Source organism: Balaenoptera musculus, chromosome 5 (assembly GCF_009873245.2).
Source record: "Balaenoptera musculus isolate JJ_BM4_2016_0621 chromosome 5, mBalMus1.pri.v3, whole genome shotgun sequence".
NCBI classification, from domain to species: Eukaryota; Metazoa; Chordata; class Mammalia; order Artiodactyla; family Balaenopteridae; genus Balaenoptera; species Balaenoptera musculus.
In genome coordinates this window covers 137,047,512-137,073,474 of record NC_045789.1, presented here as the reverse complement: position 1 = coordinate 137,073,474, position 25,963 = coordinate 137,047,512, and the positions used below count along the sequence as shown (strand labels likewise).

At 44.0% G+C, this 25,963-nt stretch overlaps 1 protein-coding gene across 4 annotated transcripts in view; it reads left to right on the top strand.

Annotated features, from left to right (window-relative positions):
- AFAP1 (actin filament associated protein 1) overlaps positions 1-25,963 on the top strand; it is a 155,352-nt gene that overhangs the window by 45,707 nt on the left and 83,682 nt on the right. For all 4 annotated transcript variants that reach the window (XM_036852776.1, XM_036852774.1, XM_036852775.1 and 1 more), the window contains 2 exons: positions 12,771-12,899; positions 16,102-16,199. In XM_036852776.1, the coding sequence (XP_036708671.1) occupies positions 12,773-12,899; positions 16,102-16,199 (225 nt within the window). In that variant the 5' untranslated portion in view covers positions 12,771-12,772. The remainder of the gene's footprint in view (positions 1-12,770; positions 12,900-16,101; positions 16,200-25,963) is intronic.

Below are 25,963 nucleotides of genomic sequence, written 5' to 3'. Positions count from 1 at the left end.
ATGAATACTTTGTAATTTGTTACCGGTATGTTTGTTACTGGCTCTGTAGGTTGTGTGCAGTTTTGGGCTATGATGAGTAAAGCTGCTGATGTTTTTGTGAGGACATGCGCAGTAATTTCTCCTGGGTAGATACCTGGCAGGGGAATTACTGGATCACATAGTAAACGTCCGTTTAACTTTATAAGAAACTGCCAACTTTCCTGAAGTTGTACCTCGTGGACTCCCAGCAGGAGAGTGCGGATTCTGCTGCCCAGGCTTGATATGAGCAGTGCTTCCAATTCCCGCCATTCTGGTGGATATACAGGGGTACCTCGTGATTTCAATTTGCATCAACCTGATGATTAATGATGTTAGCATCTTCTTATGTGCGTATTGGCCATTTGTGCGTGAAATATATTTAGCTCCTTTGCCTTTTTTTGTGTGTGAAACATATTTAGCTCCTTTGCCTGATTCTTTAGGCAAAGAATTAGGTTGTTTATCTGTATACATTCTCAGAATTGCGAGTAGGTGTTGATATAGGTGCTCTGTCAGCCACGTGCATTGCAAATACGATTTCTCTCAGAAAGTCCAATTTATTAATTATTTTCTTTTATGTGAGTATTTTTGGTGTCCTGAGAAATCTTGGCCTACTCCAAAGTCATAAATAATTTCTCCTCTGTTTTCTGCTAGGCATTTGAAGTTTTACTTCTTATGTTTACGTCTCTGGTCCACTGGAGTTAATTTTTGTGTATGGTGTGATGCACGGGGTGAGTTCAGTTTTTCCCACGTTGGGATCCACTCCTTGAGCACTATTTCTTCCAAGACTGTCCTCTCCTGTGGAATTGGCCTCTTTGTCAGCAGTCATTTGGCCGTTTGTGTGGGGATTTCTTTCAGGACTTTGTTCTGTTCCGCTCATCTGTCCTGACGTCGAACCACACTGGTTGGTTATTGTAGGTTGTACTGAGCCTTGAAACTAGGTGATTTGGGTTCTCCGACATTGTTCTTTTTTCCCCCCCAGCGTTTGGCTATTCTAATTTGTTTCATTTTCATGTATTTTAGAATCAGCCGGTCAATGCACTTTTGCAAAAAAAGCTGCTGGGATCTTGACTGGGATTGTGTTGAGTCTATAGATTAATTTGGGGGGAGAATCTCTCAAATCAATGACTATGGTATCTCTCCTTTTGTTTAGATCTTCATTATATTTTTTCAGCAGCGTTTCATCGTTGTCAGTTTATAGGCCTCTCACTTATTTTGTTAAATTTATCCTTAAGTATTTCATGTATCTTAATGCTATTATTATAAGTAGTACTGGATTTACTTTTTCTTTCACTTTTCAGTTGTCCCTTGTTAGTGAGGAGTTTATTGTTTTATAGACAAATTGAAAAATAAGTAGACAGATGAGGGGCATTCCCTCTCCACTGAGTTGATTTGGGAAGGCTTTGCAGAAGAGGTGGCATTTGGTTGCACCTACAGAAATCTCGGTTGGTAGAGAAGGTGAGCGCCAGGGCGAGGGTGTTTCAGAAAAGCGCGCGCTAAGGTCAGGCGGGAACACGAGGAATGTTCTGAAGGTGAGTGGTAGCTGGATCAGGCCACAGCAAAACACGAAAGGTGTAATATGGCAGGTGATGAGTTTCTAAGGACGTCGGGGCCAGATTGACAAGGGGTTTACTGCTGGACAAGGTGAAAACTTTATTCAGTGGGTGCTTGGGAGCCCTTGTGTGTTTATGAGCCCAGGAAATAAGCCATTCTTTTTTTAAAATTTATTTATAAAAAATCATAGTAAATATATATAACAAAATTTACCATTTTAACCATCTTGAAATGTATAGTTCAGTGGCGTTAAGTGTGTTCATGTTGTTGTGAGACCGTCACCACCATCCGTCTCCAGGACTTTTCCATCTTACCCAAACTGAAACTCTGCACCTATTAAACAATAACTCCCCACTCCCCCTCCCCCAGCCCCCGGCATCCACCATCCTACTTTCTGTCTCTAGGAGTTTGACTACTCTGGGGGCCTCATATAAGTGGAATCATACATACAGTGTTTGTCCTTCTGTGGCTGACTTATTAACTTAGCACGATGTCCTCAAGGTTCAGCCCTGCTGGAACATGTGTCAGAAGTCCCTTCCTTTTTAAGGCTGAATCATATTTCATTGTCTGGATAAAACACATTTCATTTACTCATTCATCTACTGATGGACACTCGTGTTGCTTCTGCCTTTTGGCTGTTGTGCATAGAGCCGTTCTTAAAAGCAGAGGACCTCTGAGATGCAGTAGGGATTTGGAGCCAGAAACTCCAAATTTCACCTCCAAATTTCAATGTCTATTTCACCTAGTTTCAGGCATCATTTTCCCCAAAAACTCCAAATTTTTTTGACATAAAATTGTTGATGGGTGCTTTTTTCATAGTATCCATCGTAATTTCTGGCTGTTTTTATTTGCATACTGTTTGTCTCTCTGACGTGAATATAAGATCATGTTTGTTTTGCTTATCATTGTATACCCCACAATTATGCCCTCAGGTATTTTTGCGAGTTTTTTTTAGTAAATATTTTAAATATCTTACAATAAATAGAGCATCAATTTGCATTTTTCTTTTCCATCCTCCTATTGCTGTCATTCTCCATATCCTTTTTTTTTTTTAAATTAATTAATTAATTTATTTATTTATTTATGGCTGTGTTGGGTCTTCGTTTCTGTGCGAGGGCTTCCTCTAGTTGCGGCAAGTGGGGGCCACTCTTCATCGCGGTGCGCGGGCCTCTCATTATCGTGGCCTCTCTTGTTGCGGAGCACAGGCTCCAGACGCGCAGGCTCAGTAATTGTGGCTCACGGGCCTAGTCGCTCCGCGGCATGTGGGATCTTCCCAGACCAGGGCTCGAACCCGTGTCCCCTGCATTGGCAGGCAGATTCTCAACCACTGCGCCACCAGGGAAGCCCCCCCTTTTTTTTTTTTTAACATCTTTATTGGAGTATAATCGCTTTACAGTGGTGTGTTAGGTTCTGCTTTATAACAAAATGAATCAGCTCTACGTATACATATATCCCCACATCTCCACATCCTTCTGACTGAGTGTGCCTCTTCCTTCTCCAGCCTCTCGCTACCCCAGTTCATCCTTAGTGCCGCTGCCAGCATACATCATCTTTTCAGAGATAGAGCTCCATCAGTGGCACTTTTCCTGACAACCCGTGACTCTGTCTTTCATAGGATAATGGTTCTGTGAGTCCAAATGTTTATCTCCTGCTCTAGATGGTGAACCCTTGGATGTCAGAGACTTGCCTTCGAAGACATTGAGAACAGTGTCTTAAACAAGCTCACGTTTCACAACTTGTTACTAAATTAAATTGAACTGATGTAAGTGGAATGAAAGTATATGCTCTTGATATCTTATTTAAAACTACTGTCAGCAACCAGCTTGGTTTTTGTCAAGTCTTCTTTTTATTTATTTATTTATTAACATCTTTATTGGAGTATAATTGCTTTACAGTGGTATGTTAGTTTCTGTGTCAAGTCTTCTTATACCAGCCTAGGAATCAGGCTTCATGAATCAGGAAATCCGGTTCCTGTGGTGTTGTCAGGTTACACAGATTATTATGATTAATAAAAAACGTGTCCAGGTCTAGGTTTTGTCTTTTACTTTCTACAAAACAATAGCACGATATTTCTATTAGGGCTTGCATCATCCATCCCTGTATTAGTCTGACCTTTGAGAATCATGATAATTTCCGGAAAGAATTTGTTCTGTGGATTTTTATACCAGTGCCTTTGGGGACTTCTTGTTGGCTGTGTATAATCCAGAAGGGAAAAGAGTCTCAGGACTCAGAATGTACATGATGTACGCACCTACCTTTTTAGAGACACAGACTTTCCTTTAGGATATTGATAAAGCGTTTAAAGATTCAGAGTCAGTGCTGAAACCGAGCTGTGTTTGTCCTAAGTCCTGTTCAGAAACCTGACAAGTAGAGAAGAGACCTTATTTACTTTCTCTTTTCAGATTCAAATTAAACTAGCCTTGATTGAATGTCCCTGAACTCAGAGGCTTTTATTCACAGTGGCTTCTGGATTCTCCGCGGCAGTCTTGCTGACACAGAACTGTGATTATGCCCAAGTTACAGACAAGGGCCCCAGGAGTCAAAGAAGCTTAGTGGTTTGTGCTCAAAGTCATCTGGTCACTCAAACAGAGGTCATCTAGAGTTTGAAGGAATTTTAGATGTAGTCTAGCCGAGGGAAACTTTCCAGCCAGACAGCATCTACAGCTGTGCAGCTTTTCTGAGATTTCTCAGATCAACTTGTAGGCAGCCCATCTGGATTATCTGCGGAGGCTGTGGAAATATTTGGAAGAGTCTGCATGAAGAGTCTTAACTGCAACCCTATAAGGGAAAATACGCAAGTGCTTTGCCTGAGTGTTGACCACTTGGCTCAGTGCCGCAGCAGTCCTGCCCCTAAGCCTCTTCTGAGTGCTCTCCTGCGGTGTCTCTGCAACCTTAGCAGCACAGGGCCCTGACCAGGTGCTGGTCAAACTGAGACCGTGAACTTGTCAGAACCATTCTTTTACCGCTTTTGATGTGCACGCTCTAAGAATATCCCAGGAGACGCAGTTACTAACTGTGAGAGGGCGATCCATGGCATTTTTCTCTGCAACTTTCTCCCCAAAGCAACTCTCAGGAACTTTGTCTATTATGGAGATCCAGAAACAAGCAAGTGAATTAATTCACCAAACGCATACTGAGTGTCTCCTGTGTTCGAGCTTCCGTGTCAGGCAGTGTGCTCAGCGTTCTAGGTACAGAGAGAAGTCAAACGTGGTCCCCGACTTCAGCCTGCCTCGTGACGGGTGCAGGGAGGGACACATTAACCCGTCGTTACAGCATGAGGTGAGAACGGCGACGCAGGTGGCCTAGAGTCTCCAAGGGTAACTAGGTAAGAGGTCGCTGGTAAAAGACGTGTGTGGGGTGTGTTGGGGACGAGACAGGGTTAAGGCACAGCGCAGAGAGCCGCAGTGCGAGCCGAGGTCCAGGGCAAAAGCAAGCCTGGTGTGTGTGGGAAACTGAGTCGTTCAGAAGAGCTGCGGGTGGGAGGTGGAAAGAGGGGTCTGGAAAAATAAGCAAGGGCGAGTTAAGATTCTGCCACAAGGTCAGGAGAAGTCATTGAAAAGAAGAATGAATGTAGGAGTCAGGGCAATTTTCTGAGGCGCCTCCAGCGTAGCCCAGTGGTCCTCAGTGAGAGGGATGAGATGGGATTTTATGAAACCAGTTCTCCAGGGTCCTGACCCTGGACCCAGCCTCTGGAGACAGTCAGCATAAAGGGCAGGTGCATGGCAGGCCAGGGATTTTCCATTGGCCCCAGGAGTTTATGGGATGCACTGTCTGTGTGAGTTCTGTGCAGGGTGGGTGGAGACGCCGTCCGTAATTCAGTCCTTATTCTAGGCGCTCAGTCTTTTATTTTCTTATAGTCTCATCAGTCAGTCTTGTCTTTTACATCTGAGTTTGAGTCAGAGTTAGAAAATCTTTTCCCATACCAAGGTTGCAAAGGAGTTCACCTACTCTTTTTTCTAGGACTGGAATGGTTTCATTTACATGCTCAGGTATCTTTGGTGTTTTTTTCTGGTGTAAGATGTACTTAATTTTATCTTTTTCTTTTTTCCCCCCCCCAGATGGCTACCAGTTGTCCGGACCCCAATCATCAAGAGGTCCATCTTTTCCCCACTGATTTGAGATACTAGCTTTATCATAGGCTATATTTCTATATGTATTTGGGTCTATATCTGGGCTTTCTATTCTATACTATTAATCTTACTGGGAATTTATGTATTAATATAACACCATTTAAATGATAGAACCTTTATATTATGTTTTAATAGAGGATATGGCTGGATCCTTTTCATTGTTCTTAGGCATCCCTTATTTTTCCCTATGAACCTTTTAGAATCAATTCGTCTAGTTCGAGACACAAAACAGAACAAAATTTGTTATATATTTATTGGACTTGCATTAGATTTAGCTGTTACCTCGGAAAGAGTTGACATCTTTTGGATGTTAAGTTGTTCTGTTCAAAGGCAAGGGGTACTTTCCGTTTGTTCAAGTTTCCTTCTTTGTCTTTCAGGAGTGTTTTAAAATTTTTCTTCTGTAAGTTTTACATGTTTCTTGCTAAATTATTTTAAGTATTTCACTTTTTTAATTGCTTTTTTAAATGGAATTTTCTCTTCCATTTATACCTTCTGCTTATTGTTTGGTGTAAAAATCACGTGCAAAAGCAATAGTTTTTATATATCCTACTTTATTAACATTTTTTTGGTAGTAGTTTTATCATTGATTCTCTTGGGTTTTCTAGGTATACTTTCACATCAGCTGCACATAGAGATAATTTTATTCTTTTCTATTCTGAAGTTTCTAATTGCATTGGCTAATACTTCCAATGCAGTGTTAGAAGTGGTGGGGGAAATGGGCTTCTCTGACTTGTTTGCGACCTTACTGGGAATGCCCGCAGTGTTCCCTCATTAAGTAAGATGCAGTTTTTGTTTTATGTTAATGTCTTAGTCTGTTTGGGCTGCTGTAACAAAATAACACAGACAGGGTGGCTTATAGACAACAGAAGTGCGTTTCTCACGGTTCTGGAGGCTGGATGTCCAAGGTCAGGGTGCCAGCGTGGTCCAAGTTCTGTTGAAGGCCCTTTTCTAGGTTGCAGATGACTGTCTTTTCGTTGTGTCCTCACATGGTAGAAGGGATGAGAGCGCTTTCTTGGGCCTCTTTTGTAAGGACACTGATCCTGGTCATGGGGGCTGCACCCTCATGACCTGGTCACCTCCCAAAGGCCCCCCTCCTGACGCCATCACACTGGGGGTTGGGATTCAACAGAATGGCAGAGGGGATGCAAGCACTCAGCCTATCACTTAGTGCATGTATTTCATCAAACTAAAGTACATATCAGTTCCCATTGTGTTGACTTAAAAAAATCAGGAATGGGTACTGAATTTTCTTGAAGGCTTTTTCATCATCTGTGGATGATGAGAATCATATGATCTTCCTGTTAGATCTATTAATATGGTGAATGTATATTAGTAGATCTTGTAATGTGAACTCATCCTTGCATTCCTGGAATGAATTTCATTTGGTCATGTGTGCTATTAAGGTATTGTGTTGGTTTCTGTTTGCTAATATTTTATTTAGGAGTTTTGCATTGACATAAGTAAGATTCGTCTTTGGTTTTCTTTTTTGTGCTATCTCTACTAGGTTTAGGCATCATTTTTATACCTACTCCTAAAAAAGAAAGAATTGGAAAATTGTTTATGTGTTTCCATCTTCTGGAACAATTTATGTATTTTTTTTTTAATTAATTAATTTTTGGCTGTGTTGGGTCTTCGTTTCTGTGAGAGGGCTTTCTCTAGTTGTGGCGAGCGGGGGCCACTCTTCATCGCGGTGCGCTGGCCTCTCACTATCGCGGCCTCTCTTGTTGCGGAGCACAGGCTCCAGACGTGCAGGCTCAGTAGTTGTGGCTCACGGGCCTAGTTGCTCCGCGGCATGTGGGATCTTCCCAGACCAGGGCTCGAACCCGTGTCCCCTGCATTAGCAGGCAGATTCTCAACCACTGCGCCACCAGGGAAGCCCACAATTTATGTATTGATAGTAGTCTTGATGTTTAAGGTTTGGTACAATCCCCCTGTAAAACCATCTGGGTGTGGTACTTTTTTTGTGAGGACAATTCTTTGATAACTTTCTTTGCTTTCTCTGTGTAAGCTTTCTGTAATTTGGTAAATACAGTTTGGTAAATTACATTCTTTTCTGTGAAATTGTCTATTGCGTAGAGTTGTACAGAATAGTCTTTCATGACTTTTCTGAAGGCGGAGGTAGATATTTAAGGACTTCCTAGTTTTAGAAGACAAGAAGTCATGGGTCATGTCCACTTGCTGTGTTTGTGGATCCCAAGGCTTAAAGTTCTAATAAGATGAGCATATGCTATAATAATGGTAATAGCTACCATTTGTGAAATGCTTGCCTCTGTATGGATATCAGCTCATTTTAGCCTCATTACAATCCTGAGATACCTAATAATCATCTCATTTTAAGGATGACATAATTTGGGGGAGTTACCCACTTTTCCAAAACAGAAATAGACTCACAGACAGAGAAAACAAACTTATGGTTACCAAAGGGGAAAAGGAGGGGGGAGGGATAAATTAGTAGTTTGGGGATTAAAATGTGTACACTACTATATATAAAATAGATAACCAACAAGGACCTACTGTATAGCACAGGGAACTATATATAATCTACATTTCAATAAAATTTTTTAAAAAATGGCCATAGCCACTCACCAGGCCAGCGTTATCTCAACGTAATTCATGGAGTGATTATCATGAAGTAGTCAAAGCAGGGCCTTTGGAGTCAGAACTGCATTCAGATTCGTTCTGTTACGTTCCAGCCCTGTGGCTGTGAGCATATTATTACCTGGAGAGGCTCAGCCACTTATTTGCTTAGCAACCTTAGGCAACCTCTCTGAGCCTCAGTTTCTTTGCCTGTAAAATGGGGATAAGACCAGTTTCTACCTCCTGGGGTTGTTGGGAACACACATGAAGTCATACGTGTAAAGGGACGAGAAGTGTCCCATGCCTGTGACTGCTGTGTAAACATTTGCTTAAAGAAAAGCCAACAAACAGGCCGTGGCTTCTCATTCCCCCGTATAGGGGGCCAATCACGTCTTTGCAGCATTATTGTGAGAATTAAATAAAGTGTCATGTGTAGATGCCTAGGACAATGCCTTTCACACAACAGGTTCTCAGAAAATATTAGTTCTCTTACTTTATTAATTTGCTCATCAAAAATCCTTGCATGCTTTCTATGTGGCTTGTACCGCTAGGCTGCTATAAGGTACTCGGAGACAAGCAAAGCATAAAGCCTACTCTTAACCAGCTGACGAGCTATATTGAGAAAAAAAAAAAACAAACCTTAAGGTCACTCAGTACCCGGTTATCAGTACAGCTGGTAAGAGACAAAAGAATTCAGTAACTGGGGAGGATTTTATTTGGGAGGAGCTTGTGGAGGATGTTGAATTAGAGAAGGCTAGGAGAGAGGGGATGTGAGTTTAGGTGTTTGAAGGGCCTGTTGAGGGTAAAATGTGGTTTGTTTAGTCCATGCAGGTCCTAGGAAGGAGGAACTTTTCTAACAACTGCATCTCTCTGACTTGGGGATGTTTTGCTTTCTGAGGTGCAAAGAGCTTTGCTTTGACAATCTTTTGGGTGCAATTTCAGGTGAAAAGAAAACCACACAGTAGCTTAATAAACAATGAAGTGAAAATTCATTAGAAGGATGCAGATACCTCAGGGAATTCAGTGCAGCCCAGGTTCACAGGTAACCGAGGAAAGTCCAGGAAGGTCTCAGGAACCCATCCAGTGCCCTGTCTGTGCGGCACTTCCTCTCTCTTGCCTCTGAGCATCTGAGGGTGTTAACTTCATTCTTTCTTCCTCTATTAATGACTTTCACCTGCTGGCACATACATGGCGAAACATGGCAGCTCCGTAGCTCCTGAGTTTACTGGTCTTCAGTTCAAGAGATCGCAACTGACTACGAGTTCCTGTTCCAGGCAATATATACAGGAAGGAGACTCTGATGGACCAGTTTGGGTTAAGGTGGTCCTATTATGACCTGGGAGCAGGAGGTGGCCTGCAGGGCCCGGTGGTGTAGACGGAGCTGGCGGGAGTCCAGCTTGTAGCTGAGGGTGCTGCTCTCTGAGGACCATGGGCCGGGCAGGAACCTGACTGTGGTTATGATAAACTCCCAGCCCAGAGGGGTCTGCATAAAATCCCCGATGGGAGCTCTGTAAGGGAGGCTCAGGTTGAAGACGAGATAGGACAGGTGCATGCAGTCTTTGGTCCTCTTCAGATATTTTGATGCTGCTAGATGAAACCCAAGTGAAATCCTGCAGGATAAATATGATTTGGCTACATGCAAGAGAAGCATTTTTGATAAGAGTATACGAATGGGGATGGTGAATGGGTTCTGGAAGTTTAACATAGACCCATAGCATTTTTAACGTTTTTGCTTATAGCTTTTAGCAGCCCTTCCATTTTTGGACAAGGTTGATTTTGTTTTTATTGTGGTAAAATATACATAAAATTTACCATTTTAAACCTTTTTGAGTATACAGTTCAGTGTCATTAAGTACATTCACATCACCACCATCCGTCTCCAGAACTTTTATCGTCCCCAACTGCAACTCTGTCCCTGACAAACACTCACTCCCCATTCCCCGCCCTGCCCCAGCACCTGGCACCTACCATTCTACTTTCTCTATGGGTTTGATGACTCTAGGGACCTCATAGAAGTGGAAGCATACAGTATTTGTCCTTTCGTGTCCGGCTTATTTCACTCAGCATAATGCCCTCAAGGTTCATCCATGGTGTGGCATGTGTCAGGATTTTCTTCCTTTTTTAAGACTGAATAATATATCACTGTATGGATGGACCACATTTTATTTATCCATTCATCCATCAGTGGACATTTGGGTTGTTTCCACGTTTTGGCTATTATGAATAATACTAGCAGCCCATCATTTTTAAAGTATAGATGAGATCGTTTTCTACTTAGAATCATCAGGAAGTTGTTCTCCTGATGAAAAAGACCTTAAAGACTAACTTAATCCAGCCCCTTCATTTCATAGAGGGGAAATTAGAAAATTGCCCAATTAGGAAAAGTGAACAGCCTCGGACACACCTCGCCTACTCTGAACTCATTTGCCATTTCTCTGCCCACTTGTCTAAGATTATGAGAGCTTTGATAGTTATAAAAGGGTGGCCTCAGTTAGGATCTTGTATTCTGGAGTGTGTTGTAGACTTGTGGAATTGTAAATTTGGGAAGAATTCCATAGACCAGTGGTTCTTGAACTTTTCTGCTTAGGACTTTTTGGTCTCAAAATATATATTGAGGACCCCAAGAGCTTTTATTTATGTGGTTGTATCTGTAGATAGTTATCATATTAGAATTTAAACCTGACAGATTTTTAAGATATGTATTAATATATGTATGAAAAGTAACTGCATTACGAGATAATTTGTGAAAGAGTGGCATTGTTTATTTTTCTACAAGTATCTTCAGTAGCTGGCTTAACAGAAGAAAGCTGGATTCTCATTTCTATTTCTGCATTCTGATTGTGACGAACCATTGTTTTGGTGGCAGTACATAGAGACGATCTGGTCTCACAAAGATATGTACTTGGAAAAGAGAAGGGTATTTTAGCGCCTTTTCAGAAAATTGTGAATAGTCTTTGATACTACACCAAAACTTAACAAGTGGTAGTTTCTTAAGGTTAGTTGCAATGTGGAATCTGGCGCTGTATCAAAGAACACTTCATTTCCTGTTACATGAAGATATTTCAGCTTATTTTACACATTAGATGGATCTTTACCCACGTGTGCTTTTATGACATCATGGTTTCCTGAGTTGTGTAGAGCTTCCAAATGTCAACACACTGCTTTATGCACCAGGAGATCATGTACCTCAATGTCATTCCTGATCTCATTAGAAAAGTCTCTGTTGAGAAGCTGTCATGCTCCTAGTGGTGGATACACGTGTTCAAAATTCTGTTTTCCCGTGGAAGCTCAAATTGTATCATTGGCAACAAATACTGTCATTGTTTACCTGGACGTGATAAGCTTACTTTGTTCATTATTGAGAAAATGTCGGTCACATACTCAAGTCTGAATAATCGCGGTTTGTCTATCATTTCTTCTTTGGTGCTGCATGAAAAAAGTGGCTTCGTGTAACTCACAGCTCAGACAGTTGTACACGTGCTTCTTCTCTAGACGACCATGGTACTTGAGTCTGCAAGAGAAGTGCTTCATGCGTACTTCCCACCTCACCACACAGCACGTGATAAAGGTGTATCCTCCAGGGTTGAGATCTAATGAAAACAATGATTTTTACTGCTTCATCAAAGACACTCTTAAGTGAAAGTAGCATTTTAAAATTTTTATTTATTTACTTATTTTTACTGCTAGTGTGTAAGTGAAGGATACAGTATAGTATAGTTTGGTGTCACTGCTTTGATTTGCACTAAGATGCCAGAAGTTTAACCACCCCTTCATTTGCACCATTAGCGCAGGAAAAAGTGAATAATGTCATGTATTATGAAAATAGTTTGACCTCGCGGACGCCCTGAAAGGGTGTTGGCATCACAAAGAGGTTCACATCATGGGGTAAAAATTGCTGACATCAGCCCCATAGTGCAGTCTTGTGGGTGTCAGAGGGGAAGTCTGGTGTAATCCCAGAAAGAAAAGACATGATGGAAGTCAGGACCTGAACTTATATCGAGGTCCTCCCCGGCACCCAGCATCATTGTTGTAACTGTAAAGCGCTCACAGTCTTCCTGGGGAGGGAGCCAGCCCTGCAAAAGCACAGAGTTGGGTGTTGAGTTCCCACGTCCTAGTGGTTATCTGAAGACTATTTGGCATTTTAAACTCCCGTCTCCTTCTTGACACTGAAATTTAATATCATCCAGTTGACAGCAGATGATGCTGTCAGGCTCTTGGGTCGTGACTCCATCTGTTGGCAGCGTGGCTTTGGGGCTTCTCCCAGCCGAACACCTCTGCCTCAAAGCAGAAGTGATGGAGGAGCACATTTGTCTAGAAGATGATACGTGAATCTTTTAGACGCCCTGGTTTCAGCTAACTTGCGTTTCCTGTTGGAAAACAGTATTCGGCCATCAAGCTAAAAACGAAATGCTTTGAGTAAAATTTAGCATTCGTGTTTTGACATTTGCAAGTTGGTGCGTCTCATAGTACCTTTCCTCTCTCCTTTGTTTTCAGCAATGGAAGAGTTAATCGTTGAACTTCGTCTCTTTCTTGAACTCCTGGACCATGAATATCTAACCTCAACTGTCAGGGAGAAAAAGGCAGTTATCACAGACATCCTGCTGAGGATACAGTCATCCAAAGGTACGTCTCATTCAAACTGTTAGTCTTTCTTTTTCCGGGCTCTTTTTTGCCTCTAAGCCATCTTTAATTCTCATCTTTCCAAAACACAGTCATGAATGCATGTATTCATTCATCAAGCTGTCATCGAAGGCCTTACTACGTGCCAGGTACCGTGTTAGTCTCTGGGTTTAGAAAGATAAAGCCTTTAAGGAGTTAGGCTTAAAGTAGGTGTGTTGGGCGGGTCCCTGAGGGCACCCCAGCACTGGGAGGTTCGCTAGCGGGACTCAGCATGGAGCTGTACTTTCTCATGCCTGGGACTCATCACAGAGGTCGGAAGGATACACAGCCAGGTTATGAGGGGAAAAGACTCAGGCCAGGTCTGAAGGGGCCGTGCACAGGCTCCTATGCTCCCCCCCCTCCCACGAGGCTCATACAGACCCCACTCTTTCCTCAGCAACAAGAACGCAGCAGCCTGTGTGCAACGTTGCTGTTCAGGGAAGCTCGCTGGAGACTCAGTGCCCAAGGACTGTACTGGGGGCGGGTCACACAGGCACCCTCCGCCTGGCACGTACCAAAATCCCAGACTCTCAGCAAAGCCGGTTTATTAGTCAGGGTTCCCCAGAGAAAGAGAGCCGATAGGATAGAGGGATAGAGACAGAGGTAAAGAGGAGATTTGTTGTAGGGATTGGCTTCTGTGATTACAGAGGCTCAGAAGTCCCACAGTCTGCCCTCTGCAAACTTGAGACTGAGGAAAGCCAGTTCTGTAATTCAGTTCGAGTCCAAAGGCCTGAGCGTCAGGGGGGCGCTGATGGTGGAAGTCCTGGTCAGAGAACTAAGAACGCCAGCGTCCAAGGGCAGGAGAAGGTGGGCGACTTGGCTCAAGCAGAGGGAGTGCACCCGCCCTTCCTCAGCCTGTTTGTTCTGTTCAGGTCCTCAACAGATTGGATGATGCCCACCCACCCTGGGGAGGACCATCCCCTTTTGAGTTCGGCAACGCAAATGCTAATCTCTTCCAGAAACATTCTCACAGATACACCCAGAGATAACGTTCTACCAGCTGTCTGAGCATCCCTGAGCCCGGTCAGGTTGGCACACAGAATTCGCCATCACAGCAGGTGTTTGGCATGAGATCATGTTGTCTGCCCAAACAGTCTAGGCACAGTAGACCAACCTTATCGATTAGGGCATGGTGGGAACACTTCTGAAAGCCACATTCCCAGATGCCAACCCTTGTAAAGACAGCAGCCTCAGGCCTGCTGTGTTAACTCTTTTGTGCACAGTGGGTAAGACAGAATAGCAGGGAGAGGGCATCAGTGTTAAGAGAACACCCAAGAGGAGGGTCCAAACCAGTTTAGTGAGAGAGAGAGAGCGGCGGGGAGGGGCTGGGGGCAGTTCTCGGAGGATATGGTGTTAGGATCCTGACGGCTGGGTAGGAGATACCTGGAGGAGATGTAGAGGTTTATTGTAAACAGCTTCACTGAGATATAATTCACATACCATGCACTTCACCCATTTGAATGTACAATTCGTTGAGTTTTAGCATACGAAGCCTTGATTTGACATAGTTAGATTTGCATTCCAGAAAGCTCACCTTGTCAGTCTGGGCAGTGGGTTCAAAGATCTGGCTGCAGATTGAACGAGAGCTATGTGAGGCCCCGGGTGGATGGTGGGACCAATCCCTGAGGTAAGAGTGCAGGATGAAGACCATGTTTGAGGGGCAGTAGGATAGAGAGAACCAGTAGGATAGATAGAGACAGTGACAGAGATAGAGATAAAGATAAAGATAAAGACGGAGATGAAAGTCCACTTTGAAATGATGTTGCTGCTTCCCTGCCTGGACCCTTTCAGTATCTTCCGTTGCCCGTGGATCAACCCCAGGCCCCTTATGACGTGTGGTCACGCCTGTCTACTATACAGTCAAAGGGGCTTTGATTTCTGTCTCTGCCCGTTACTCAGTCTGTGACCTCGAGCAAGTTACTTAATCCCTCGATGCTTCAGCTTCCTCACCTGTAAGAAGGGCGGACAGTAGCACCTACCTCGGAGGGATGTTGTACGGATTGACGAGATCATATAAAACATTTCTAAGCAGTGCCTGACGCATGGCAGACGCTCAGCAACTATTGACTGTTATTTCCTACTGTTGCTTTTACTAGTAGAAGTAGCATTTCTTTCGACCTCATCTCCTCTGCGTACACCTGTTTCCCAGTCACTTCAGACTAATGGTCTGAACACACTGCAGTTTGGGCCTCCTGCCTCTGGCGTTGCTGTTTGCTTTCCCTTGATTTCCCTTCCTCTCTTGCTCTGCCCAATGAGTTTCAACCCCTTTTCTCTCCATGCTTTGTTCTGGATGTTATTTTCCAATTCACTGATTTTTCTCTTCAGCTCTTTAATTTGCTTGAAACTCAGCCACTGATTGTTTGATGGTAGAGTTTCCATTTGTTCTTTTTCTTTCTTTCTTTTCTTTTTTTATTGTTTCCAGGCCTCTGCCAAAATTCCGGTCTTGTTGTCGCTTCCGCAGGTCAGGGTCTTTGTCTTTTCCCAGCCTGCAGCGTCGTGCTTGACCCATCATAGGTGATCATTGTTGAGCGGTTATTTTTCTAGATCTAGAAAGGTGAGTCCTTGGCACGTAAATAACACTGTGCCCAGGTTAAAGTAGTTTCCTCCTCTTTCCTGCCTTCACTGGTACAGTGCTCACCACGGTTTCTGAGAGTCCGTTGTACGTATGTTTATCTTCCCAACTTGAATATGATCCCCTGAAGGTATGAGCTTAATTATCAGTCTTGTCAACAATAAGCATGTCTGTTACAGCATCGGACCTTAGGAGAGTACTTGATGCAGATTTACGGATTCCCAGGAAAGCATCTGCCCCCTTAGTACGTGGGTAAGTATCAAAACTAACCTGAGTGGAAGTTCAGGAGAGGCAGCTCGCCTTTGAGAGGCTGCCTGGCGTTGGAAAGGATGTCGACTTTGGTGCCTGCTCCGTCATTTCTACCTGTCAGCGTTCCAATTAAGTACTTTAACCTTTTTTTTCAGCCATAGATCCTTCACCTGTAGAATGGAGAAGAAGAATACCTACCTTGCAGGATTGTTGTAAAGGATTAGAGAAAATAAATACGTATTTGCGATGTATTCAGTATGGGGCCAAGGATGTGATAGCTGCCAGCGGTGCCATCTTTACCTTCCTTCTCCTCCTCATCCAGTTCTGTGGTTTTGGTTGGTACAGGTTTTGAAGTGAAAGATCATGCTACGAAGCCAGAGACCCCCAACAGCCTGCCGGCCCCTCCCCAGATGCCTCTGCCAGAGATCCCGCAGCCGTGGCTGGTGAGTTAAAGTCCCACCATCACAAGAATCACCAGATGCCTGTGTTACTTTTGGTTCCAGGGGCAGGTGATGAAAGCCCACTTCTGGAAGAAAGGAGGCCACGTTTTGCCCAAGGCACTCCTCTGAGTGTGTTTTTTGGATGCCAGTAATGGTCAAGTGGGAGGCTGTAAATGTAGCCTTCTCTTAGGAGGCTGATGGTTCTTTGAAAATTGCTGGAGCTACAGGTCCATGGAAATCCGTTCTTAAGTTGGATTTTAAAAAACTCAGATGATTTAGCAGGCAAAACAATGACAGTAGAGCCTAGGGACTTGCCCCTCTTTCTGGGTTAACTCTGAATTTGAATACCTTAGCCTGAAACTTTAATGCTCATTGCTTCTTCTGGGATTAAATATTCTTTTTTTCCCCCCAAGAAGAAAAATATGTACATAGTCCAGGAATGTGTGTTTTATTTGATTTTCTGCATTCAAAATTGGTTTTGGAGTTCTTTTACTATTTTCGCAATCTGGGGATACTCACGTATGCCATTTTTCATGGACCATTCAGCTTTTTCTGCCTTTTGCTATTTTCTAATGTGCTTACTCAGGGAAATTAGGCTTTTATTCAAAATTAGAGCAAAATCAGTTACTTAGCAACTCTCTTCCTAACATTTGCTTTCTCTGTGAATCATCTGATTATCTCTCTACCAGGAAAGGAACTGCAGGAAAGCAGGGCCCCAGCACATGGCTGATGTTCATTGGGTACTCAGTAATTATCACTGTAGAGGGGACGGAAGGAAATCAGTGCTTACTGGGTCCCTACCACCTGTCACAGATCATGCTTGCTCTTTTTTCACTTAAAATTTCATTTAATCCTTACATCCTGACCTCAGGGAACCCCTAAAATACCCCTAAACATGTGAATAGTGTGTATTTCCATTTTCCAGAAAAGGAAGTGTGGGTCCAGTGAAGATGTGATTGCTCAAGGGCAGTAGGAAAGGCAAAAATACAATTTTTTGCGACGTATTCTTTTGATTTCAAATCCAGCCTTTTCTCAGCAATACTGTTTGGGGAGGCATGGCAGCAAAGCTGATGCCAGCATGACTCACCGATGGGAGAAGGTTTTCTTAGGAACCTAAGCCTGTTCCCGAGCTGGGCTCTGGGGAGGCTGCAGGGTCCAGGGTGTGGATGGGAGCACGGTTCCTGCGTCTAAGCACCAGCTCTGACACTTACTGTGTGAATTCAGACTGTGGCTTTCACGTCTCTGTGCCTGAGATGCCTCATTCTGAAACGAGTGTAATAATAGTGCCCACTTAGTGCGATTCTTGTAAAGATGAAAAGAGTTGATGGACCTCAAGTGCTTGGAATATATGCCTTGCATCTGTTAAGCCCCGTGCAAGAGCCAGCTATTACTTTGTAGGGCTGTGGTTCTCAGACTTTCGGGGAGCGCATTAAAAATGGACATCATTCTGGTATGCTGGTAACGTGAATTATATTTTAGATATATTGAGTTAAAGAAGATGTATTAATAAAACCAATTTCATCAATTTCTATGGCTACTAGAGAAATTTAAATTACATATGTAGCTCACATTTGTAGCTTGCTTTATTTTTCTTTTGTTTTATACATTTAATCTCTCCACTGTGGAAAGCATATTGAATGTATGATTTTTATATGCTGTTTTTATTTTTTTAACATTATGTATTATGTATTTTTCCTTCTTTATAAACTTATTTTTAATAATTGTTTTCCTTTTTAAAAAAATTCTTCCTGTTTCTTGTGGAAACTGTGACTCAATTATAGCTCTTTTTCATTGTCTCATTTGATGTTTTTAGATATAATACAGAATCATAGTATTAATCCTGTTTACTGATATATTGTTTGTCTACAAGACAAAGAACTAGATGTGAGAAATCAGTAGTTCACGCAGCTCCTGGTTTTTGTGCTCTGGTTTACTTTTATTTTTCTTTCTAAACTGACTTTATGATCTGTCTCAGTACGCTGTGTCTTGTATTTCATCAGCACAATGCAGGTTGGGAAAGGTGTTTCAAGACTGAAGGTGAAATGCAAACCTCTAGAAGCAGCCAGAACAGTAGTGATGGTTATAGGAATTTCATGGACTGTTCTTTAGTGGTACATGAAGTGCCATCCAGCCGGCCTGGACTAAAATGCTTGTCTTTGATGTGCCAGGCCCAGAGGAGTGAATCTCAGTTTCAATGCCAATTTCAAACAAAGAGTACTCATTGGATGGTCAACATTTTGTACCATCTTTGACCGTTGAATAGTCAATCCCTTTCTGTGGATTTTTCCTCGAATGCAGTTTATGCTTCATCCACTATTTTCTCTCCCTCTTCTCTCCTTGTCTCCTGCCCATCTTTGGCTGCAGCGTGGCAAACTGCTGTGGTTTAAGGTGAACGAGAAGCCGTACTACCAGTGGAGTCGGAACTGGTAGCTGGTTAATTAAAAATGTTGGTTAAAGTGAGGAATTCTAAAAGGGGTACCATGTGCTTTAAACATTTCAAATTTAAACCAGTCATTTTTGAGTAGGAGTTTGACCAGTGGGTAATTCCTCCCTACTGGTGGCTAAACATGGGTGTCAAGAGAGTTTTCCAAACTCAGCCTCTAAGCCAATGCTGTTTCTTGATATAAAACTCTCAAGACGTTGATGTAGGGCCAAGAGCTGCGTCCTTTGAGCGTGGGGCTACGGGTTGTCTTTTCTACATAATCCATACCTGTGATACAGGACTAATAATTCCCAGTTTTTGTTTCCTTAAAGTGGAGTTAAATTCAGACACTTGGGAAACGATCTGATTTTTAGAGTCCCTAGAATCTTACCAGGGCTGCTCTTCTTTTACAGCTGACTTGACCACTCCTAATTGAATAACTGTGTCTTTTCTTTTTTTGCAGTTTGTCTTGACTGAACCTTTCTAAAGCATCTCAGAGAATCATCAACTCTCCTTTTGCACTTGTTTTTGCACTGATTTATTTATGTAGTAGCTAACCAAATAAAGTAAAATAAATAATTATAAGTGTAAGAATTTAAAGAGCAAAGCTGACTGTTGGTGATTGTTCAGACTCAGCCGATGGCACTGTTTTGTAGGCGCTCTGGAGAGGAGCCCATTGGCCACGAACGGTTAGCATTTTGTGGATATCCGTCAGGGCATTTTACAGACAGAATGAAGAACATCTGTCAGCTCAGTGAGTCAGCGAAGTGGAGAGGGCTTAAGACAGCTCTGCTGTATTTTCCCGGTAGTTTATCAGGGAATTCGTTATTCATCAAGTAGGCCTGTCATTCAGTAAGTTGCCTTTGGTGAGGTGGCTTCTGTCTAGTTGGTCATTCGCTGCTGGCGCGTTGACTTCCAGGAGAACTAGCTGGTAGTGGGCTAGAAGTGGGATTGGGTAGGAGGCTATGCCAGGCAGAGGGCGTACCACAAATTAAGGCACAGACCCGAGAAAGACCCCGATGGACTAGAGCATTACAAGCTCCTCTGTGTGGCTGAATAATAAGATTTGGATGAGTCGTCCGCGGATGAGGCCGGAACACGCTGCGGGGGTTAAACCTCGAGGGGCCCGTGGGCCTGCAGAGCAGTCCGGAACGGTCCTCAAGGCAACTATGAATGACCGAAGGATTTGTTTTTAGTGTAAGACTTAGGATGCTCCAACCAGGTATTATTTCTTACTCATTGGAACCACGATTGCATTTTTTTACTCTTTCATGGCATGTATTGAAGGAATACTGCCTTTTATCACAGCTATGTGTGTTACAATCTCTGAGAAATGAGTCCGCTTCTATCTTTTTATCCCTTTTAGTGCCGAGCAGTGCTTTATGCAGTTATTGTTAACTATCTCTTGGCATCCTTTTCTTTTCTGGACCCTCGAGGGGCGGGGCGGGAGGGTGGGGTCACACTGGCCGCTTTCCCAAGCACTCTCGGCACCCCTCACCCCGCGTTTCGGGCCTGGCGCACCCCTGGCTGAGGGCCCTCACCCGGCTCTCTGCGGCGCTCTCAGGCATCAGCGCTCCCCTCTCACTGGCTGACACCCAGGTGGGCCCCCCACACAGGTGTGGCAGAGACTGGACAGGTCTCTGTGCCCCGGTTGGCTGGTGAATTACACTCAGGTGGTAGCAGTAAAAGAAAAAAAATAAGGGATCCAGTGGATCTCTAAAATGTGTCCATTTTGCATAACTGAAACTTTATACCTATTGATCAGCAATGCCTCATTTTGACATTCTCTTAATTAAACTGAACTTTAACCTTTTGAAGATGATGCTTGTTTCTCTCCTTCTTTGTGTTCCTCGTATCACAAAGCAGAAGATGCCAACGGCCGCTCAAGGTCAGGAGCCGCATCAAAAAGTCCGTCTTGTGACGTTGAAGATGCTTCTGTACAGGAAGGGAATAGTGCATGTTTCTCTTTTGCTCTTGGAGTCAATGCGGCTGCAGCCCAGGGTCCTGGGCGAACCGGCGACCCCTTCAGTGTGGCCGGTGGAGCTTGGGCCGGGCGGCGGGAGTGTGGGTGTGCGCTCCGCGGAATTCAGAACTTCCCTCGACCTTTGAGAGCGAGGTACGGTGTGCAGCGTGTTTACAGACCCATCCGGCTCCCTAGCTTTCCAGGGGAGATTGGAGCGGGCCAAAATATGCATATGCATAATGAAAACATTTCCGGGAAGGGCTGTGCTTCTCAACAGATTTTTGTTTTTGTTTCACACCAAGAGTTCTGCAGCTATCAAAGGGACGGTACTTAGTTAGCATGCAGCCTGTGCTGAGGGAGCGTTTGCGAAGGCGGCCGGTTCATCCGGAAATGGGTCCCATCTGTGTTGACATTGGCCGCCAGGCCCCACCGCCCAGCCCACCAGCCGGCTCTGATCCAGACAGTGGGGAATTGTGTTTCCTGCCCTCCCCTCCTCCGCTTCAGAGGAACAGTGGGTCTACGGACAGGGAGACTTCAGACCTTCCTGGCTGAGAGAAGAGAGCGAGGAGACCCCTTTGGGGGCTGTATATGATCTGTATGATACCCCATCAAGGCATTTTCTAGAAATATTTTTATTTGATCGTTTAAACGGCAGAGGGTTGCACTGTGTTTAGATGGGGTAGAAGACGCAATTTAGTGTTTTGCTATTATAAGGCTAGACCTTATGTAAATGTGATGCCTTATTATACCAGCAGATAACAGCAAGGTCGTTTTTTTAAAATATTTATTTATTTATTTAGGCTGCGCCAGGTCTTAGTTGCGGCATGCAGGATCTTTAGTTGCAGCATGCGGGATCTTTAGTTGCAGCATGTGGACTTCTTAGTTTCGGCATGCGGACTCTTAGTTGCAGCACACAGACTCCTTAGTTGCGGCATGCACGTGGGATCTAGTTCCCCGACCAGGGATCGAACCCAGACCCCTTGCACTGGGAGTGCAGAGTCTTACCCACTGGACCACCAGGGAAGTCCCAGGTCGTTTTTTTATTGTGGTAAAATACACATAACACAGACTTTATCATTTTAACCACTTGTAAGTATCCAGTTTAGTGGCATAAAGTACGTACGTTGTTGTGCAACCATCTCCACGATCCATCTCCAGAACTTTTCATCTTTCCAAACTGAAACTCTGTCCGCAGTAAGCAATGCCCCCCAGCCCCCTAGCCCCTGGTAACCAGCATCCTACTTCCTGTCTCTAGGAAACAATGATGTTTTGGTCCCAACCCTTACCACCTGCCTGCTGATGGCATTTTATCCTTCCTAAAGTACTTTCACAGCAACTTCATTATCTCTAGTTGACAGATGGGATTATGAGATTCTTTGAGATTGTATAACAAAATCAGGTATTTTATCAGTTGCAGAGTTTCGACTAAAGCCCAAGATTTAAAATAACAAAACCATTTTATTTCCCGGAGAAGTCAGATTTGATCCTTTCAGTGGCCGTCAACCATTCTGTTCCTTTTCTCCTTGTCTTTCGAAAATCGCAGAGTTTAGTGTCATGTCTCATTCCTGTGGCATCTTCATCTTGGATTTATTCCATGTCCCGTTGGCACTGCTGTTGTGCTGTCCTGCCTTCCCTGTGGGAGCCCGCCTCCTGGTAGGGAAGGAAGGGAAGAAGATGTGCCCCACGGGCTCTCATGCTTAGTCGTGTATAAATAAAACTTGAGAAAATATGTGTGAATAATTTCCCAGTGTTTACTCAAGTGCTGTTGGAATGCAAATTAAATAGTGATCAGAATGGAAGGGGGTGTCATTTGGATAAAAACTTTTATTTTGCCAAGAAGAGTATCTGCTCAAAATTCTTGATGTTAGGATTGAAACCCTGTTTTGCACTTGAGACCATAAACTTTTGTTATCTGTTGACAACCCCTCCCTTCCGGTCCTCGGGAAGCTTAGGTGATGGTGTGGAGTGCCAGAAAGGGTTTTGCTGATACGTGGCAGAACTAGAGCATGAACCCTCCTTGTCTTCTGTCAGATCATATCGTTTTTAGCTTCGACTCTTAACAGATTTTAATCACTGTAACCGGAAAGATAGAATCTGGACATATCACTGTATATACAGAATTAAAGTCAGAAAGCGATTCCAAATTCTAGGCTGGTGTTTTTCTCTGCTAAAATTAGGTCTCAGGGTTCACTGGTGCGTCTGGTGCAAAGGACTGAGTGATTAATGGGGGCCGGAGGAGGGGAAGGTGGGGGGTAGCAGCAGAGAAGAGACGGAGGAAGGGCAGAGTGGGCATGGAGGTGGAGCCGGTGTGGACGTGCCTTCCTCAGGAGCGCACGGATCCCGCCGTGCCACAGGAGCCGGGAACATCGGGTTGGATCCAGTGGCCTTGGCGGGTTGCACGGTTCCTTCCCTGCATCCCGTCTGGCTCGGCCGCCACAGCAGTAAGCGCTCGTCTGTGCCCACCCGGCCGACTCCTGGCTTCTCCACTGAGCAGCTGTGCAGCACGGGGGTGCTGGGCAGGGTCTTGCATCCCCCTCGGTTTCCTCGTTTGTAAAATCAGAATCAGAATACCAATCTCTCAGCGTTGTTTTCTCAACAAGGGAAAAAATATATAAAGTGTTCCAGAACAATGCGTGACACACGGAAAGCAGACCGCAAATAGTCATGATTATGATTTTGTTGGAATAATAGCAATAACAATAATAATCATTGTATTTATGCCATATAATTATATCTTAATATTTATTATTATTAATGGAAAAATTTTTCTATGAGGCCTTTCCTTAAAGTAGCAAAGACAAATACTGTGTTGGCCAAAAAGTTCGTTTGGGTTACATGAATGAACTTTTTTGGCCAACCCAATACTAATGGGCTTTTCTTTCCAAAAAGGTAGAAATTAAATTATGGCCAATATTGTGAGCCAAGCAAGCCTGTCGATTATATTCCTATCCAGTTGTAAGTATTGGTTTTCTCTAATAAGACGCTGACACCTTAAAAGAGAAATTTACAATGCCTAAGGCAGATAAGATTTCCTGAAAAAAAGTAACATTCACTTAAGCATTCATTCGTGGGAGAAATATTTCAGTGAATTTAAAGGTTATCTAGTAACCGGTACCATGCCATTTCTACTTTCCTGTCTAGGGCGCAGCACAGATCAGTCATTCCTTGAGGAAAACAGTTTCTCATCCTTCTTTGTCAGTATCTGAGAAGGCTGTGAGGGTTAGACTTGAGTCCCTTATTCTATTAGCATGTGTTTTCTGAGAGCCAGTCCAGGAAGACTCTGGTGACCAGTGCAAGATGGTGCCAGAGCTTTGTGCACGGACCGGGTCTCTTCTAGCCTTGAAGGGAAGCTGCTAGATCCAAAGTAGAGTGATGCCACGTTGGTGTGTAGCCTTACTGTCGGAAGGTACATTTGAGTACGTGCTCTGGCCAGAGATTACAGTGTCCAGAGATTACAGTGTCATCAATCAGGTAGCGAGGAGCCAAAGTCAGCTCTCACTACAGTTTTGAAATGCGTAAAGTTGGCTTTATTGCCTGATGACCTGCAACTTTATAAGGATACTACAGTTGGAATCTTAGAGCCGGGATGGACATCAGAGGTTATATGATCCCACGCCCTCATTTACAGGGAGGAGATTGGTACCCAGATTTAGCGGAAGGCTGCATAAACCAAGGCCGAGGCTGGAGCTAGGCCTGCCACGTGCCAAGTATTGGAACATTGGTCTTCTTCACCCTACGCGCTGGTTTCCTGCCTGTGCTCTGGTTTCCGTGACCCCCTTTGGAAACTTGCCTTCCTCGTTTTGTACTGTTTAAAATTCCTGTGAATGGTGATTTCAGCGAATTCTGACCTACTGGAAAGGATGTGACAGAAGTTTTTCCTCTGAAAGCAACGGTGCTAAGTAGTGGCTCTGATCCACCCATGACCTCTATTCTCTTCCATTCTCAGCGACATCTTTCCTAGTCGTTTATAGGATATAGGTGGGGTGAACTAGTTAATGAAAGGGAAAACATTTTTTCTGTCTCTCCCTCATTTGCCCTTTAACAAACCATCAGACCTCTGCCCGTGTCCGGAACCCCTGTGGCAGAATTTCAAGGGCAAATGGTATCTGGGAGTGGAGTGTGAGATCCTTTCTGGAGAAAGAGAGTGCTTCTCTAGAAGTATTCTTTTTTGAGGGGTGTTACTTCAAATGAAAGTCATTTTTTCCCCCTGGTTTTAAAAACAATATTATGTAGAAAATGCAAGCTATATGGATGTGCATAAAAAAGCAGTAACCCTGTGTTAACATTTTGGTGAGTGACCTGCCCTTGTATAGATGTGAGCGTAAGCGCGGCTCTGATAAAAAGGCTAATAGTGTACCTGTTTTCTTTCACTTGGCAGTATCTAGTAGAGATTTTTCAAGTAAATGACTGCAGATGTGCACTGTCCTTTTACATGTTTGCACCTGGCTGTGTCAGGATACCTAAGCAGTCTTCTCTCAGGGAATGTTTAGATTGTTTTTAACTTGGGAGGGAAAAACTTTTATTGAACATCCTTATACATTTTTGCTTGTATGACCAGTCGACCTTCTTGGCATATATTTCTAGAAGTGGAATTGTGGATTTAAGGGCATACGTATCGAGTGGTTGTGTCGAATGCACGACCGCCAGCAGGGTCTGAAGGTCTGCTAAGTCCCAGCAGCTGAGAGTCAGCGCCTGCCTTACACACCTTTGCAGCACTAGGAAGGGGCCTGTGCTAATTCGTAAACATGCGTTCGATCCAGCCACTTGTAATGCTTTTCTAGAACGTGAATAATCCGACCGTTTCAGCATACTAAGGGGAAGCTGAAACACCCTCATTTCATGAGTAAAAACACTCAGGGAATCAGACAGCCCCCTTCCAAAAGCACCACGCGGAGGCTTTCACCCTGGCGTGGACTCCTCTTCAGACCTCACCCGGGGAGGACAGTGTGTCAGGTTACACTGTAGGCACCACCTCTCCTCTCCAGATGATAGGAGTGGATGTGGTCCAGCGTGAGAGCACAGGATGAGGGAGGGCGGGCCTCAGCCTGGGGAGGAGAGTGCACGGGAATCAGGGCCCGGGGGTGGAAGGGAGATAACCGCCTTCAAGGATGGGAAGGAATACTGCGCAGATGACCTGGAGTAAATTATCTTTGTTCATCTGGCGAGAGGAAGGAGTGGGTTGAGTGCACAGTGGTGATTAGTCATTCGCAGAGGACTTCTTGGCTTCAGACTTGAGTTACAGGAAAAGCGGTGGAGTTTCACATTCTATGGAGCATTGTTCTTGGAAACTGCACTTGGTCGATCTTCAGTTTGGGGCCCTCTGTTCTCTTCTGTTCTCAGCGACATCTTTCCCATTAGCTTATAGGATATAGGTGGTGTGAA